This window comes from Bufo gargarizans, unplaced genomic scaffold (genome assembly GCF_014858855.1).
Source record: "Bufo gargarizans isolate SCDJY-AF-19 unplaced genomic scaffold, ASM1485885v1 fragScaff_scaffold_45_pilon:::fragment_2:::debris, whole genome shotgun sequence".
NCBI classification, from domain to species: domain Eukaryota; kingdom Metazoa; phylum Chordata; class Amphibia; order Anura; family Bufonidae; genus Bufo; species Bufo gargarizans.
This window is the reverse complement of record NW_025334121.1, coordinates 953,142-971,090: the sequence shown is the minus strand read 5'-3', so window position 1 is coordinate 971,090 and position 17,949 is coordinate 953,142. Positions and strand designations below refer to the sequence as shown.

Sequence of the window (17,949 nt, the reverse complement as noted above, 5' to 3'; positions counted from 1 at the left end):
CCCTGATACATTTACCTCTCCTGATACATTTACCTCCCCTGATACATTTACCTCTCCTGATACATTTACCTGCCCTGATACATTTACCTGCCCTGATACATTTACCTCCCCTGATACATTTACCTCCCCTGATATATTTACCTCTCCTGATACATTTACCTGCCCTGATACATTTACCTCCCCTGATACATTTACCTCTCCTGATACATTTACCTCTCCTGATACATTTACCTGCCCTGATACATTTACCTGCCCTGATACAATTACCTGCCCTGATACATTTACCTCTCCTGATACGTTTACCTGCCCTGATACATTTACCTGCCCTGATACATTTACCTCCCCTGATACATTTACCTCCCCTGATACATTTACCTCTCCTGATACATTTACCTCCCCTGATACATTTACCTCTCCTGATACATTTACCTCTCCTGATACATTTACCTCTCCTGATACATTTACCTGCCCTGATACTTTTACCTCCCCTGATACATTTACCTGCCCTGATACATTTACCTCTCCTGATACATTTACCTGCCCTGTTATATTTACCTGCACTGATACATTTACCTGCCCTGATACATGTACCTGCCCTGATACATTGTACCTGCCCTGATACATTTACCTCTCCTGATACATTTACCTGCCCTGATACATTTACCTGCCCTGATACATTTACCTGCCCTGATACATCTACCTCTCCTGATACATTTACCTCCCCTGATACATTTACCTCTCCTGATACATTTACCTCTCCTGATACATTTACCTGCCCTGATACTTTTACCTCCCCTGATACATTTACCTGCCCTGATACATTTACCTCTCCTGATACATTTACCTGCCCTGTTATATTTACCTGCACTGATACATTTACCTGCCCTGATACATGTACCTGCCCTGATACATTGTACCTGCCCTGATACATTTACCTCTCCTGATACATTTACCTGCCCTGATACATTTACCTGCCCTGATACATTTACCTGCCCTGATACATCTACCTCTCCTGATACATTTACCTCCCCTGATATATTTACCTCCCCTGATATATTTACCTCCCCTGATATATTTACCTCCCCTGATATATTTACCTCCCCTGATATATTTACCTCCCCTGATATATTTACCTCCCCTGATATATTTACCTCCCCTGATACATTTTACCTCTCCTGATACATTTACCTCCCCTGATACATTTACCTCTCCTGATACATTTACCTCTCCTGATACATTTACCTGCCCTGATATATTTACCTCCCCTGATACATTTACCTGACCTGATACATTTACCTCTCCTGATATATTTACCTCCCCTGATATATTTACCTCTCCTGATATATTTACCTCCCCTGATACATTTTACCTCGCCTGATACATTTACCTGCCCTGTTATATTTACCTCTCCTGATATATTTACCTCTCCTGATACATTTACCTGCCCTGATATATTTACCTCTCCTGATACATTTACCTGCCCTGTTATATTTACCTCTCCTGATATATTTACCTCTCCTGATACATCTACCTCTCCTGACACATTTACCTCTCCTGATACATTTCACCTACATTTGTTGCAAAATATCAGATTGTGTTGCTGGAGGGTTTAGCTCCCAGCGGTCAGAAGAATTAGGTCAGGACAGATTTGCAGATGTTTTTGCATAAACAAGAATGATGCTTTCACTGGCAGCAAGCAGAGATCTTAATTATGGGGAGAAGCATAAAGAATATGTGAAAGCTGAAGAATTTTCTAGAAAGCACCGTTTGAGCTTGATGAGTCTGTGAGGGTCCCTATAGGAGCCTCACAACCCCTTCCACATCCTCAGTATTAAACGGGTCCTCTCACTTCAGCAAATCTAATTTATCATGTAGACAGAGTTCATACAAGGCCCTTCCTAATGTATTGGGATTCTCCCTGTTGCCTCCTTCGCTGGCTTCATTTTTCCATTACATTATACACGGCTCTTATCCAGGGGTTACGACCACCCTGCAATCCAGCAGCGATGGACGTGTTTGTACATTATAGGAAAAAGAGCCTGTCTAAGGTGTTCTCCCACGGTCCCAGCCATCAGAGCGGCTGCAAACACGTCCACCGCTGCTGGATTGCAGGGTGGTCGGAACCCCTGGATATGAGCCGTGTGTAATGTGATGGAAAAATGAAGCCACCAGGCAAAGGAGGCAACAGGGAGAATCCCAATACATTAGGAAGGGCCTTGTATGAACGCTGTCTACATGATAAATGCCACTTCCTGAACGAGACGACCCGTTTAATGATACCGTAGGGTCCACCTAAATATAATGCAGGCCACGCTCTGTAGAGATGGTATAATGTGCACACATTGGTGAGAGAAAGTATGTGCCCCCCATCTGTATGTCACCTATTCTTTTATAATTGTCATACTGAATGGTGTCAAGTCAGGGTTTAGAGCCCATTGGCCCCTATGCTTTACCTGGACTCCCCGCCAGGTGATGACCTCAGCAGACCTGTATACAATATATACATCCAGTATACAGCGGTGCCTCCGTCATGGCGCCTTCACATCATCCATCTGCTGCTGTGTTCTGATGTCACTGATTGGGGGCAATACACCCCCCCCCCCAGACCGTTACTCCTGCACCCCATTACTCCACTGCTAAAAGCAACCTGAGTAATCATATGACGTGACTCATGAATTACTACGTATCCACCATGTGCAAAAGTAAGCGTCCCCGTAAACAAAGCCTCCTCCAGCCTCTGGCATCACGGAGGATGCATTCGGTCCTCTCTCCTCCGCTGTCTCCTGGGCGGACTGTGCATTTCAGGTCCAGAAGAGATGACCGACATCTGGAGGGGGTCACGGAGGTCGAAGTAAAACCGCCACATGGAGATCACAGCAGTCAGTGCACACTGTGATATGGATCAGCAACCTCCGGCACTCCATCTTTTCAGGAACTACAACTCCCAGAATGCTTAATTCACTTTTATGAAAGTTAAAAGAACAGCCAACCATGTTTGCATGCTGGGAGTAGGGTTGAGCGATATACCGGTATCCACGATATACCGCGATATTAAAACACGGCGATATCACAGTTTCCGAAAAACGGCGGTATTTAATGACATCATAGGAGTGGTCGCATGTGTGCTGACCTTCTTCTAAAATGTCCAATTCCGCCTGCTTATGTTCCCCGGTCACTGGCCTCTGCCTCCTGCGTTACTACTAGCATGCGGAGGGCTGAACCTGGCTGGACAAATGTCTTTTTTCGGCCTTATGTACTATGTTACTATGTTGCACTGTATGGGGCAGCCACAAGGAGACGTTGCACTGTATGGGGCAGCCTGTCATCCTGCAAGTTGATCCAGAGGAAGGCAAAAAAAAAACTGTGAGGTAGAAGCTAATTTTCCCCACTTTAGGGGAATAAAAAATTCGTTCCCGACTCCAATCAGGCAATCAGAATAACTCCCTGGATCCCCGACCCCTTCTCTAGTATCTATAGCCTGTAATATTATTACGCTCCAGAAATACATCCAGGCCCCTCCTGAACACTGGTAGTGTACTCACCATCACCACCTCCTCAGGCAGAGAGTTCCATAGTCTCACTGCTCTTACCGTAAAGAATCCTCTTCTATGTTTGTGTACAAACCTTCTTTCCTCCAGACGCAGAGGATGTCCCCTCGTCACAGTCACCGTCCTGGGGATAAATAGATGATGGGAGAGATCTCTGTACTGACCCCTGATATATTTATACATAGTAATTAGATCTCCCCTCAGTCGTCTTTTTTCTAAAGTGAATAACCCTAATGCTGATAATCTTTCAGGGTACTGTAGTTGCCCTCCTCTGGACCCTCTCCAGCTCTGCTATGTCTGCCTTGTTCACAGGAGCCCAGAACTGTACACAGTACTCCATGTGTGGTCTGACTAGCGATTTGTAAAGTGGTAGGACTATGTTTTTATCACCGGCTTTTTTGCCCCTTTAGATGCAACCTATTATCCTATTGGCCTTGGCAGCAGCTGCCTGACACTGGTTTTTGCAGCTTAGTTTGCTGTTTATTAAAATTCCTAGATCCTTTTCCATGTCAGTGTTACCGAGTGTTTTACCATTTAGTATGTACGGGTGACTTGCATTATTCCTTCCCATGTGCATAACTTTACATTCGTCAGTGTTAAACCTCATCTGCCACTTATCTGCCCAAGCCTCCAATCTATCCAGATCCCTCTGTAGACGTATACTGTCCTCTGTAGTATATATATATATACACATACACAGTATACTGTCCTCTGTAGTATATATATACACAGTATACTGTCCTCTGTAGTATATATACAGTATACTGTTCTCTGTAGTATATATACAGTTGCAAGCAAAAGTATGTGAACCCTTTGGAATGATATGGATTTCTGCACAAATTGGTCATAAAATGTGATCTGATCTTCATCTAAGTCACAACAATAGACAATGACAGTCTGCTTAAACTAATAACACACAAAGAGTTAAATGTTCCCATGTTTTTATTGAACACACCATGTAAACATTCACAGTGCAGGTGGAAAAAGTATGTGAACCCTTGGATTTAATAGCTGGTTGAACCTCCTTTGGCAGCAATAACTCCAACCAAACGTTTCCTGTAGTTGCAGATCAGACGTGCACAACAGTCAGGAGTAATTCTTGACCATTCCTCTTTACAGAACTGTTTCAGTTCAGCAATATTCTTGGGATGTCTGGTGTGAATCGCTTTCTTGAGGTCCTGCCACAGCATCTCCATCGGGTTGAGGTCAGGACTCTGACTGGGCCACTCCAGAAGGCGGATTTTCTTCTGTTTAAGCCATTCTGTTGTTGATTTACTTCTATGCTTTGGGTCGTTGTCCTGTTGCAACACCCATCCTCTGTTGAGCTTCAGCTGGTGGACAGATGGCCTTAAGTTCTCCTGCAAAATGTCTTGATAAACTTGGGAATTCATTTTTCCTTCGATGATAGCAATCCGTCCAGGCCCTGACGCAGCAAAGCAGCCCCAAACCATGATGCCCCCACCACCATACGTCACAGTTGGGATGAGGTTTTGAGGTTGGTGCGCTGTGCCTCTTTTTCTCCACACATAGTGTTGTGTGTTTCTTCCAAACAACTCAACTTTGGTTTCCTCTGTCCACAGAGTATTTTGCCAGTTCTGCTGTGGAACATCCAGGTGCTCTTGTGCAAACTGTAAATGTGCAGCAATGTTTGTTTTGGACAGCAGTGGCTTCCTCTGTGGTATCCTCCCATGAAATCCATTCTTGTTTAGTGTTTTACGTATCGTAGATTCGCTAAGAGGGATGTTAGCATATGCCAGAGACTTCTGTAAGTCTTTAGCTGACACTCTAGGATTCTTCTTCACCTCATTGAGCAGTCTGCGCTGTGCTCTTGCAGTCATCTTTACAGGACGGCCGCTCCTAGGGAGAGTAGCAGCAGTGCTGAACTTTCTCCATTTATAGACAATTTGTCTTACCGTGGACTGAGGAACAGCAAGGCTTTTGGAGATACTTTTATAACCATTTCCAGCTTTATGCAAGTCAACAATTCTTAATCGTAGGTCTTCTAAGAGCTCTTTTGTGCGAGGCATCATTCACATCAGGCAATGCTTCTTGTGAAAAGCAAACCCAGAACTGGTGTGTGTTTTTATAGGGCAGGACAGCTGTAACCAACACCTCCAATCTCATCTCCTTGATTGGACTCCAGTTGGCTGACACCTCACTCCAATTAGCTCTTGAAGATGTCATTAGTCTAAGGGTTCACATACTTTTTCCACCTGCACTGTGAATGTTTACATGGTGTGTTCAATAAAAAACATGGTAACATTTAATTATTTGTGTGTTATTAGTTTAAGCAGACTGTGATTGTCTATTGTTGTGACTTAGATGAAGATCAGATCACATTTTATGACCAATTTGTGCAGAAATCCATATCATTCCAAAGGGTTCACATACTTTTTCTTGCAACTGTATATATACTATATACAGTATACTGTCCTCTGTAGTGTATATACAGTATACTGTCCTCTGTAGTATATATACAGTATACTATCCTCTGTAGTATATATACAGTATACTGTCCTCTGTAGTGTATATATACAGTATACTATCCTCTGTAGTATATATACAGTATACTGTCCTCTGTAGTGTATATATACAGTATACTGTCCTCTGTAGTATATATATATATATACAGTATACTGTCCTCTTCAGTGTTAATTACTTTACACAGTTTAGGGTCATCTGCGAAAATTAATACTTTACTATGCAAGCCTTCTACAAGATCATTAATAAATATATTGAAGAGAAAAGGGCCCAATACTGACCCCTGAGGTACTCCACTAGTGACAGTGACCCCTCCAGGACTGACCCCTGAGATACCCCACTAGTGACAGTGACCCAATCTGAGTGTGTACCGTTAATAACCACCCTCTGTTTTCTATCACTTACCCACATACAGAGGTTTTCCCCCAGTCCGAGCATTCTCATTTTATATGCTAACCTTTTATGTGGTACAGAGTCAAATGCTTTGGAGAAGTCCAGATATACGACATCCATTGATTCGCCGCTGTCAAGTCTAGAACTTACCTCCTCATAGAAACTGATTAAATTAGTTTGGCATGACCGATCCCTCATGAAGCCATGCTGATATAGCGTTATTTGCTTATTTCCATTGAGATGCTCTGAGATAGCATCTCTCAGAAAACCTTCAAACAGTTTACCCACAACAGATGTTAAACTTACCGGCTTATAGTTTCCAGGCTCTGTTTTTGGACCCTTTTTGAATATTGGCACCACATTTGCCATGCCCCAATCCTGTGGGAATTTCCATGCCAGTATAGAGTCTGCAAATATCAGAAATAAGGGTCTGAATATGACATTACTTAATTCCCTTAGGATACGGGGGTGTATGCCATCTGGTCCTGGCAATTTGTCTATTTTAATCTTTTTAAGTCGCTGTTGTACTTGTTCCTGGGTCAGACAGGACACTTTTAATGGGAATTTATTTTTACATTCTGCATTTCATCTGACAACGTCTCCTTGTGGCTGCCCCCATACAGTGTAATGACTCCTTTTGGCCCCAAGTGTTTTTTTTTCTGCTAAATGGGTATTTATCGCGATATATATCGTTATCATGATAAATTTCCTAATATCGTTATCGTGTGGGAATATTTTTGATATCGTCCAACCCTAGCTGGGAGTTGTAGTTTCACAGCAGCTGCACTATGAGAAAACAGAGTCATAACAAGGCATCTATGGGACAGATGTTCATGGGTCACGTCTAGGGGTCCCGTCACTGCAGGAGGATTGCCTCAGGTTTACATATTTACTCACCCCTCAAAAATAAGTAAATTAAATAAAAATCCCCTCTATATAGGACCACCCCATTCAGAAAGCGGGGCCCTATCCCAGAGACTAGTTATGAGGGTCTTGCTGCTGGGGCCTTATGACCAGACCATTATGTTCTTGCAGAGAAAACAAATGCTGCCCATAATTATTCATACCTCTGGCAATTTTTGACTTAAAGTTACTTTTATTCAACCAGCAAGTAATTTTTTTGATGGGAAATGACATCGGTGTCCCCCAAATGATAATTAGACGATGTACAAGAGACATTATTGTGGAGAAAAAAACAATTTCTCAGCTTTTATTTACATTTGAGCAAAAAATACAAGATGTTCCGCACTGTGGAAAATCTCAGAGGACGTGGTCGGAAGCCAAAAGTGACCCCTGTGCTGCCAGGAGGATAGTTAGAATCCAAGGATCACCACCAAGGCCATTCTGGTAAATCTGGGCTCTGCTGGTGGCAATGTCTCAAGGCAGACAATCCAAGGGACACTGCAGACCAAGGAGGACGCCACTTCTCCAGATAAGGCACACAAAAGCTCGCTTGGCCTTTGCAAAAGCTCATCTGGACAAAGAAGACGACTTCTGGTCTTCTGTGTTATGGTCAGATGAAACAAAAATTTTATTGTTTGGTCACAATTATGTTTCCTTCATTTGGCGTAAAAAGGAGAAGCCTTCACCCCAGAGAGCACCATCCCCACTGTCAAACATGGTGGTGGGGACCTAATGTTTTGGGGGTGTTTTTCAGCCAATGGACCAGGGAACCTAATCACAGTAAACGGCACCATGAAAAAAGAGCAATACATGAGGATTCTCACCAACCACTTCAGGCCGTCTGCAGAGAAACGTGGCCTTGGGCACCAGTGGACATTCCAGCATGACAATGACCCAAAACACACAGCAAAAGTGGTGAAGAAATGGTTAGCAGACAACAACAACGCTTTGGAGCGGCCCAGACAGAGTCCAGACTGGAATCCAATGGAGAATCTGTGGAGGAGCTAAAGATCAGGGTGATGGCAAGAAGACCCTCCGACCTGAAAGATGTGGAGCTCATTGCTAAAGATGAATGGGCAAAAATACCTGTGGAGACCTGCAAAAAGCTGCTCTGCAATTATAGGAAGCGTTTGATTGCTGTAACAGCCAATAAAGGCTTTTCTATTGATTATTGAGAAGGGTAGGAATAATTTTGGACTGGACACTTTTTGCTCAAATGTAAATAAAAGCTGAGAAATGTTTTTTCCCCCATAATAATGCCTCTTGTACATCGTCTTATTATCTTTTGGGAGACACCGATGTCATTTACCGTCAAAAAAATTATTGCTGGTTGAATAAAAGTAACTTTAAGTCAAAATTTGCCGGGGGTATGAATAATTATGGGCAACACTGTAGGTGAATGTGAATGATATTTCAATGAAGTGAAGTAGATAAGTGGCTGCCTGAGAATTATGCTGCCGCTTATCTCCCTGTCACACATGAAGGGGTTGGATGTATAACAAAGGGCATTGGATGGAAGCAGCACAATGTACATATGATAGAACCTACAAGAACTGCACGGAGACCCAATGTTATGAGGCCCCTCCCCTTTATTGAGGCCCCTCCCCTCCTTTTGTGCCGCATTTTCCTGACAATCTTTTTCTCGCCATTTAATTTCTTGTAGTTTATATTTCTGTCCTGACTGTAATTTAATCATCTCTCCATGTATTGCTGAGCTTATTCTTATAGTCAGCAACATGCTGCAGTGTAAATGATGGAGGAGAAGCAGAACAGCAGCCTGGGCTTCTGATGAGACAGGAAATGGATTACAGAATACCCCAGACTAATAGACAGTGCAACTGAGATGAGCTCCTACAAAGCAGCGCTGTAGTATGAAGAAGGAAAACTTCTAATAAAAATAGGTAATTTCAGACTACCTTAGGCTCCAATGCAGATATACTGGAGTCACTGATCATAACTGTGCACTAAAAGAGCAGAGCTGCAGTGTAAAGCATGAGGAATGGACTGAATAGAAGACTACCTCAGGGTACTTTCACACTAGCGTTATTCATTTTCCGATATTGAAATCCAGTAAAGGGTCTCAACATCGGAAAAAAATGCATCACTTTTGTCCTAATGCATTCTGAATGGAAAGCAATCCGTTCAGTATGCATCAGGATGTCTTCCGTTCCGTCCCTTGTACGGTATTTGATTGGACAAAATACAGCAGCGTGCAGTATTTTTTTCCGGCCAAACTCCCAGAAACACTACCGCACTTGCTGGATCCGTCATTCATTTCTATTGAAATGTATTAATGCCGGATACGGTACAAAGTGTTCCGGAAATTGCTGCATCGCTGGTTTTCCGGTCTGCGCATGCACAGTTCTTTCTAGCTTTGAAAAAATTAAATGCCACATCCATTATTCCAGATGATACCGGAAAGACGAACCCGTGATTTCAATGCACGAGTCTAATGGATCCGGAAAAAAAAAAAAGATATTAGTTTGCATACGAATTTCCGGATCCGGTAGGCAGTTCTGGTAAAGGAACTGCCTGCCGGATTCTTCTAACGCTAGTGTGAAAGTGCCCTTAGGCTGCAATAGACGATGCAGATATTTTGGAGTCACTGAAATTGGATTAATAGAGGAGAGCTGCAGTGTAAAGTATGAGCAATGAACAAAGTTGAAGGAAGCCTGGACCTCTAATAAAGCAAAAGGCAGATCTTAGACTACCCCCGGCTCCAACAGACATCACAGCTAAGCTTGAGTCGGTGACCATAGCTCTGTCCCGACGCTGAAACCAGCAGGTAAGTATCATCTGGGGGTCGCCACTTTTAGATAATCGTTCTGGTCAGACTGAAGACGTGGAAGAAGATGACTCAAGACTTGGAGGAAATGATTCACGTTGGCAGCAGACGGATAAATGTCTCATAAATCCGGGTAATGTCACTTATAAACTGTTACCACGTTCTTAAGTACATTGAGAAAAGACAAATATTCCTGCATCCGACAGGTGTCAGGTACGCCACTGACCCCAACCGCGTCCAGTCTACGAAACGTAACCCTCGCCCCCACACGTCAGTCGGTGCCCGCACGGGGATATTTGCTCTGGTTTTACAGGATTTGATTCCGGGTTCGGTGCCACCTGACAGCTGCCGGACTCGCATATTAAAGTTAACGACCGACCCCTCAATGATCAAATATAAAAGGTTTTTTTTTTCACTTTTTTGAGTCTCCGGGTCTAGGACACGCGCAGAGGTGCGAGATCCCAGTGCCAGGATGATGGAGGTAAAGCTGTGGACCATCTGCTGCTTGATGCTATCGGGAGTCCCGGTCTCCTGGACGGAGGAGGAGATGGACCTAAAAAAACTGGCAAGTTCACAGATTGCGAACATCGACATGATTGATGACGTAAGCGTCATTATCAACTATCACCAGCTGCGAGAGAAGAGAGGTAAGCGCCTGACGTCATCACGCGGTGCAGACTGCGGGGGTCTGGTGGGGTTTGGAGAAGGGTCATCCATAGCTTGCTCCATCGGTGCGGCATATGTATAGTATTTACAGGCTGAAAACCTGTACAGATAAGGCTACTTTCACACTAGCGTTTTTCTTTTCCAGCGCCGAGTTCCGTCCTAGGGGCTCAATACCGGAAAATAACTGATCAGTTTTATCCTAATGCATTCTTAGGCTACTTTCACACTTGCGGCAGGACGGATCCAACAGGCTGTTCACCATGTCGGATCCGTCCTGCGGCTATTTTGCCGTGCTGCCGCTCCGTCCCCATTGACTATAATGGGGACGGGGGCAGAGGTCCGGCGCAGCGCGGCGAAAGGCCGCCGGACTAAAATTACTGCATGTCAGGCTTTTTAGTCCGGCGGCTTTCGCCGTGCACCGCCGGAGCTCCGCCCCGTCCCCATTATAGTCAATAGGGACGGAGCGGCGGTCCGGCGGCACGGCAAAATAGCTGTTTCACATGAGCGGATGCCGTGCGTGACATCCGCTCCGTGAATGACAGCCAAGACCCAATGCGGACAGCAGAAGCACGGAGCAGTAACATGATTGATAATGCTCTGAGCCTCTCTGTGATCTCTTTACTACGAAATCACAGTGACAACTTTATCTCACTGTGATTTCGTAGTAAAGAGATCACAGAGGCACGGAGCATTATCAGTCATGTTAGTGCTCCGTGCTTCTGCTGTCCGCATCGGGTCTTGGCTGTCATTCACACACGGCATCCACTGGTGTGAAACAGCCCTTAATGAAGAGAAATCCATTCAGGATGCATCAGGACGTCTTCAGTTCAGTCTTTTTGAATGATCAGGCAAAAGATAAAACAGCAGCATGCTACGGTTTTATCTCCGGCAAAAAAAACGCAGTTTCGGCATTTTTCCCCATAGGAATGTATTAGTGCCGGATCCGGCATTCAAGCATGCGCAGACCGGTAAAAATGTGAAAAAAGATACAAGACGGATCAGTCTGTCCGCATGACAAGCAGAGAGATGGATCCGTTATTGCAATGCATTTGAGAGACGGATCCGCATCTGGATGCGTCTTACAAATGCTTTCAGTCACATGCAGATCGGCAGGTCCGGCGGGCAGTTCCGACGACAGAACTGCTTGCCGGATCACACTGCCGCAAGTGTGAAAGTAGCCTAACACTACTCACAGCTGAGGAGTTGTTACAATGGTGTCAAGTTGTCTGTGAGCTAAACCCTGCAGGGACACAATAGTTACAATGTATCACTGCAGGCATAAAACGGATCAGTTTGGAGCTCCGCTTGTTTACACACAGGGGATTGTCTAGACTGGATACAATTGTAACAAGACTGCAGCTCTGTGCAGGATTAGAGCTATACAGTTTTTCAGGCTCTGAATTGAAATAATATTGTTCCCACAAACCGACAGCAAGCAGAGATCTTGCACAGAAATTTCAGTCACAAAAAAAACCTTTTAATATTAAAAAACTGTCTCCGTTATTAGTAGGATTTGGTGACCATTTGATTGGTGTCTCTCCAGAATAAGGGCTCATGCACACAAATGTATTTTCTTTCCGTGTCTGTTACGTTTGCAGAACTATTCATTTCAATGGGTCAACAAAAAGAAAGGGAAGTTACTCTGTCTGCATTCCATTTCCGTATATCCATTCCACAAAACGATAAAACATGTCTGCATTACGGACAAGAATAGAACTGTTCTATTAGGGGCCACCTGTTCCGTTCTGAAAAATCTATATTGTCGTGTGCATGAGCCCTTACAGCAGGGATCTCAACTCTCCCGGAGGTTCAGGGAGTCTCCCGCTATTAGATAGACAATATCTCCCGGAAAGGTTTATCTCAGTCAGATAGCAGAGCAGAGAGATAAGAGAAGTGACAGGACAGAGTTTAGATTACAGGTTGAATTAACCCTTTAGGGTCAAATTGGCTCCTCAAGGAGATATATATGTTAAAGGCATCCCTTCTGTCTCATTCAGTAGCCAGGGCCGGCCTTAGGTGTTCAGGCGCCCTGTGCGAGCTAACCTTGTGGCGCCCCCCCCCAAAAAAAAAAAACAAAAAAAAAAACTGCTTGTTGCTGGCATCATGGCATAGGCTGGCTGACTATCCAACCAAGTAGTTACCAGCCCTCACACCCCAAAGGCCGGTGTAATGTTATACTTCCCTAGTTCGTGAGATTTCCCTACCCTCGTCACTTCCGGTCGCACCGGACATGACATGAGGAGGTGTGCAGCATCGCGCAGGCGCACAACGACAGGTTAGGGAAATTTCACAGCAGAATGTGCATGCGCCAGGAGCCTCGCCGGCGGTTAGGGTAGGGAAAAACTATGGGCCAATGCGCAGTGATCGGATGGATGTTTTCAGCTGAACACCGGCCGACACTGCGCATGCACCGGGAGCCTCACCAGCGGTTAGGGAAGGGAAAAATTTACGTACGGGCCAGTGCTTTTTCCCTACCCTAACCGCTGGTGAGGCCCCCAGCGCATGTCGGCCGGTGTCCAGCTGAGAAAATTAGTTTCCATGTAGTATTAATAACTAAACAATTAAATAATAAACATATTGCATTGTCTACTTACCACCAGGACAATAAGATGATCTGGACTCTGGCTGCAGTCTGGCTCTGGGGACTTCTTGTCACTCTCTCCCCCCCCCCCCCCCCTTCCCTCGTCACTCTCATTATTCCCCCCCCCCCCAATCACTCTCATTATTTCCCCCCCCCAATCACTCTCATTATTTCCCCCCCCGCCATCACTCTCATTATTTCCCCCCCCGCCATCACTCTCATTATTTCCCCCCCCGCCATCACTCTCATTATTCCCCCCCTGCCATCACTCTCATTATTTCCCCCCCCCCATCACTCTCATTATTTCTCCCCTCCCCCCCATCACTCTCATTATTTCTCCCCTCCCCCCCATCACTCTCATTATTTCTCCCCCCCATCACTCTCATTATTTCTCCCCCCCCATCACTCTCATTATTTCTCCCCTCCCCCCCCCATCACTCTCATTATTTCTCCCCCCCCCCATCACTCTCATTATTTCTCCCCCCCCCATCACTCTCATTATTTCTCCCCTCCCCCCCATCACTCTCATTATTTCTCCCCTCCCCCCCATCACTCTCATTATTTCTCCCCCCCTCCATCACTCTCATTATTTCTCCCCCCCCCATCACTCTCATTATTTCTCCCCCCCCCCATCACTCTCATTATTTCTCCCCCCCCCCATCACTCTCATTATTTCTCCCCCCCCCCATCACTCTCATTATTTCTCCCCCCCCCATCACTCTCATTATTTCTCCCCCCCCCATCACTCTCATTATTTCTCCCCCCCCCCATCACTCTCATTATTTCTCCCCCCCATCACTCTCATTATTTCTCCCCCCCCCATCACTCTCATTATTTCTCCCCCCCCCATCACTCTCATTATTTCTCCCCCCCCCATCACTCTCATTATTTCTCCCCCCCCCCATCACTCTCATTATTTCTCCCCCCCCCCATCACTCTCATTATTTCTCCCCCCCCCCATCACTCTCATTATTTCTCCCCCCCCCATCACTCTCATTATTTCTCCCCCCCCATCACTCTCATTATTTCTCCCCCCCCATCACTCTCAGTATTTCTCCCCCCCCCATCACTCTCATTATTCTCCTTCTCCCCCCCCCCCATCACTCTCATTAATTTCTCCCCCCCCCCATCACTCTCATTATTTCTCCCCCCCCCATCACTCCTCATTATTTCTCCCCCCCCCATCACTCTCATTATTTCTCCCCCCCCCATCACTCTCATTATTTCTCCCCCCCCCATCACTCTCATTAGTTCTCCCCCCCCCCATCACTCTCATTATTTCTCCCCCCCCCATCCTCTCATTATTCTCCCCCCCCATCACTCGCATTATTTCTTCTCCCCCCCCCCATCACTCTCATTATTTCTCCTCTCCCCCCCATCACTCTCATTATTCTCCCCCCCCATCACTCTCATTATTTCTCCCCCCCATCACTCTCATTATTTCCTCACCCCCCCATCACTCTCATTATTCTCCCCCCCCATCACTCTCATTTCTCCCCCCCCATCACTCTCATTATTTCTCCCCCCCCCCCATCACTCTCATTATTTCTCCCCCCCCCATCACTCTCATTATTCTCCCCCCCCCCCATCACTCTCATTATTTCTCCCCCCCCCCATCACTCTCATTAGTTCTTCTCCCCCCCCCCAGCACTCTCATTATTTCTCCCCCCCCCATCACTCTCATTATTTCTCCCCCCCCCCATCACTCTCATTATTTCTCCCCCCCCATCACTCTCATTATTTCTTCCCCCCCATCAATCTCATTATTTCCTCCCCCCCCCCTCTTCACTCTCATTAGTTCCTCCCCCCCCCCCTCTTCACTCTCATTATTTCCTCCCCCCCCCCCTCTTCACTCTCATTATTCCTCCTCCCCCCCCCCCTCTTCACTCTCATTATTTCCTCCCCCCCCCTCCCCCCCCCTCTTCACTCTCATTATTTCCTCCCCCTCCCCCCCTCTTCACTCTCTTTTCCACCTCTAGTGTAGCGTGGCCGAGCTCTGTTCGATCCGAGGTACAGGAGCATTTGTTTCCTGTACCCGGCCGGACTGACAGGAAGTGCACACTAAGTGAGCACTTCCTGTCAGTCCGGCCGGGTACAGGAAACAAAAGCTCCTGTACCGCGGATCGAACAGAGCTCGGCCACGCTACATTAACAGCACACAGCAGGCGCAGGCAGGCGCTCAGCCTCAGCCACTCAGGCGGCGCCGCCAGCCGCCCGAACTTATATAAGCAAGTTTGTTTTTTTTAAACTGCAACGTGCGCCCCCTGCTGAATACAGGGGAGGGGGAGATGGAGGGGGCGGGGGCCCGCCCCGTGGGAAAACATAAGTGCCGCCTCGCCTGCCCATATTACATTGCGGGCTGTCGGCCGCCCGGCGCCCCTGTTGCTATGGCGCCCTGTGCGGCCGCACACCCCAAAGGCCGGCCCTGTCAGTAGCTATATAACTATTGAAAGAGATGCATTTTTTTTTTAATACATTTACACATTTAACCCTTCATTTTAATTATATTATTTACCCCAGTGTTAAATTCACACCCCCTGGATGCTTTAGGCTCCTTTCACACTAGCGTTCATAGGTCCGTTCGTGAGCTCCGTTTGAAGGGGCTCACGAGCGGACCCGAACGCAGCCGTCCAGCCCTGATGCAGTCTGAATGGAGCGGATCCGCTCAGACTGCATCAGTCTGGCGGCGTTCAGCCTCCGCTCGCCTCCGCACGGACAGGCGGACAGCTGAACGCTGCTTGCAGCGTTCGGGTGTCCGCCTGGCCGTGCGGAGGCGTGCGGATCCGTCCAGACTTACAATGTAAGTCAATGGGGACGGATCCGTTTGAAGATGCCACAATATGGCTCAATCTTCAAGCGGATCCGTCCCCCATTGACTTTACATTGAAAGTCTGGACGGATCCGTCCGAGGCTATTTTCACACAGCTTTTTTTTTGCCATTTTAATGCAGACGGATCCGTTCTGAACGGAGCCTCCGTCTGCATTATTATGAGCGGATCCGTTCAGAACGGATCCGCCCGAACGCTAGTGTGAAAGTAGCCTTAATCATATATATAAATATGATAATTTGGGGCAGGGTAATGAGCCCGGTCCTCCACACCATAGAGAAAAGTGTGCAGATACTTCATATGTTTGGAAAATGTAATAAAAAGTTCGTGAAAAAAAACAAAAAAAAAAACCTCCCTGAAATGAGTTTTTGCAGGTTGGGATGTCTGTTACAGGGAGGATTCAATGGGCGTCCTCTTCTATTACCTTTCAGTCTTCCATAGTTCTCACCACGTGGGACATTTATGGCACATTGATAGGATTTGCCATAAAAGTGGGACCCGCTCCTATCTCAAGAATGGGACCCCAGAGGGGATGGAGAGGATGCTGCTGCTCATGTGCAGTCCTAATTTTGCTTTGTTTGGTCTCTTCCAGTCTATTTCACCAGGGACTGCGATGAGCTCTACCTCTTGGGGCACAGGAAGAGCGGCGTCTACGTGATCCAGCCTACAGGCTCCCCTTATCTGGTGGTCCAGTGCTACATGTATGACTGCGGGGGCTGGACCGTCATCCAGAGGAACAGCTTTGACACGTACATCAGCTGGCATGAGACGTGGACCGCTTATGAATACGGCTTCGGGAACATCGTGTTGGATCATTATCTCGGCAATCACTATATCAAACTGTTAACTGCGCAAAAGTGGTACAAAGTCCGGTTCCTCCTGGTGGATTCTGAGAACCGGACCAGACGTGCCGACTACGACAGCTTCTACCTGACCAATGCCACGGACAAGTACCAGCTGAAATTAGGGACCTACGAGGGAGACGCCGGCGACTCCCTGTCATCCGGGAACCACAAGAACCTGCATGACAATATGAGGTTCTCGACTTATGACGACGACAACGATCGGCTGCACAACGTAAACTGCGCCAATAAACACGGCGGCGGCTGGTGGTTCGATTCTTGCTACGACGCTCACCTCAACAATAAGGGGCTTCTGCACTGGAAGACGCTGTGTGACCATAACTGCAGGCGCTCGGTCATCCTGATAAAACCCGTTCATATGTATTGTAACCGGGTGTAGTGAGGGCGCAGGCCCGGCTCAGCTACATACAACACGCCAATCAATTATCTACATCATTTGTAATTCTGATTAAAATTCTCATCATAGAAACCTCCGAGAATCTCTCATGTCCTCAATGGTGCAGGCGTCCTAATGATTCATACGGTGTCTAATAAATAGCAGCATGTGAACAGGGTCCAGAAGTCTTACAGTCTGTGAGCATCTCCGCATGTTGGGTTCAGACGTCACTGGGGACGTTTGATACAAGGGGTTTCCACATTCAACAATTCTGACGGTGGGGGGGGTCATCATATTACTACAATTCTGACGGTGGGGGGGTCATCATATTACTACAATTCTGACGGTGGGGGGGTCATCATATTACTACAATTCTGATTGTGTGTGTGTGTGTGTGTGTCTCATCATATTACTACAATTCTGACAGTGTAGATTAAATTTTGTAGGGAAACAAGCCAAACAATATAATCAGGGGGGGGTCATCATTACTACAATTCTGACGGGGGGGGGGGGGGGGGGAAGTCA

The 17,949-nt window shown here is 46.4% G+C and overlaps 1 protein-coding gene across 1 annotated transcript; it reads left to right on the top strand.

The window, feature by feature from the left end:
- Positions 1–10,582: 10,582 nt before the first annotated feature.
- On the top strand, positions 10,583–17,876 carry LOC122922554 (fibrinogen-like protein 1-like protein). Its single transcript, XM_044273199.1, has 2 exons — positions 10,583–10,757; positions 16,778–17,876. The coding sequence occupies exons 1-2, from the start codon at positions 10,583–10,585 to the stop codon at positions 17,425–17,427; spliced, it is 825 nt and encodes a 274-aa protein (XP_044129134.1). The 3' UTR covers positions 17,428–17,876.
- Positions 17,877–17,949: the final 73 nt, after the last annotated feature.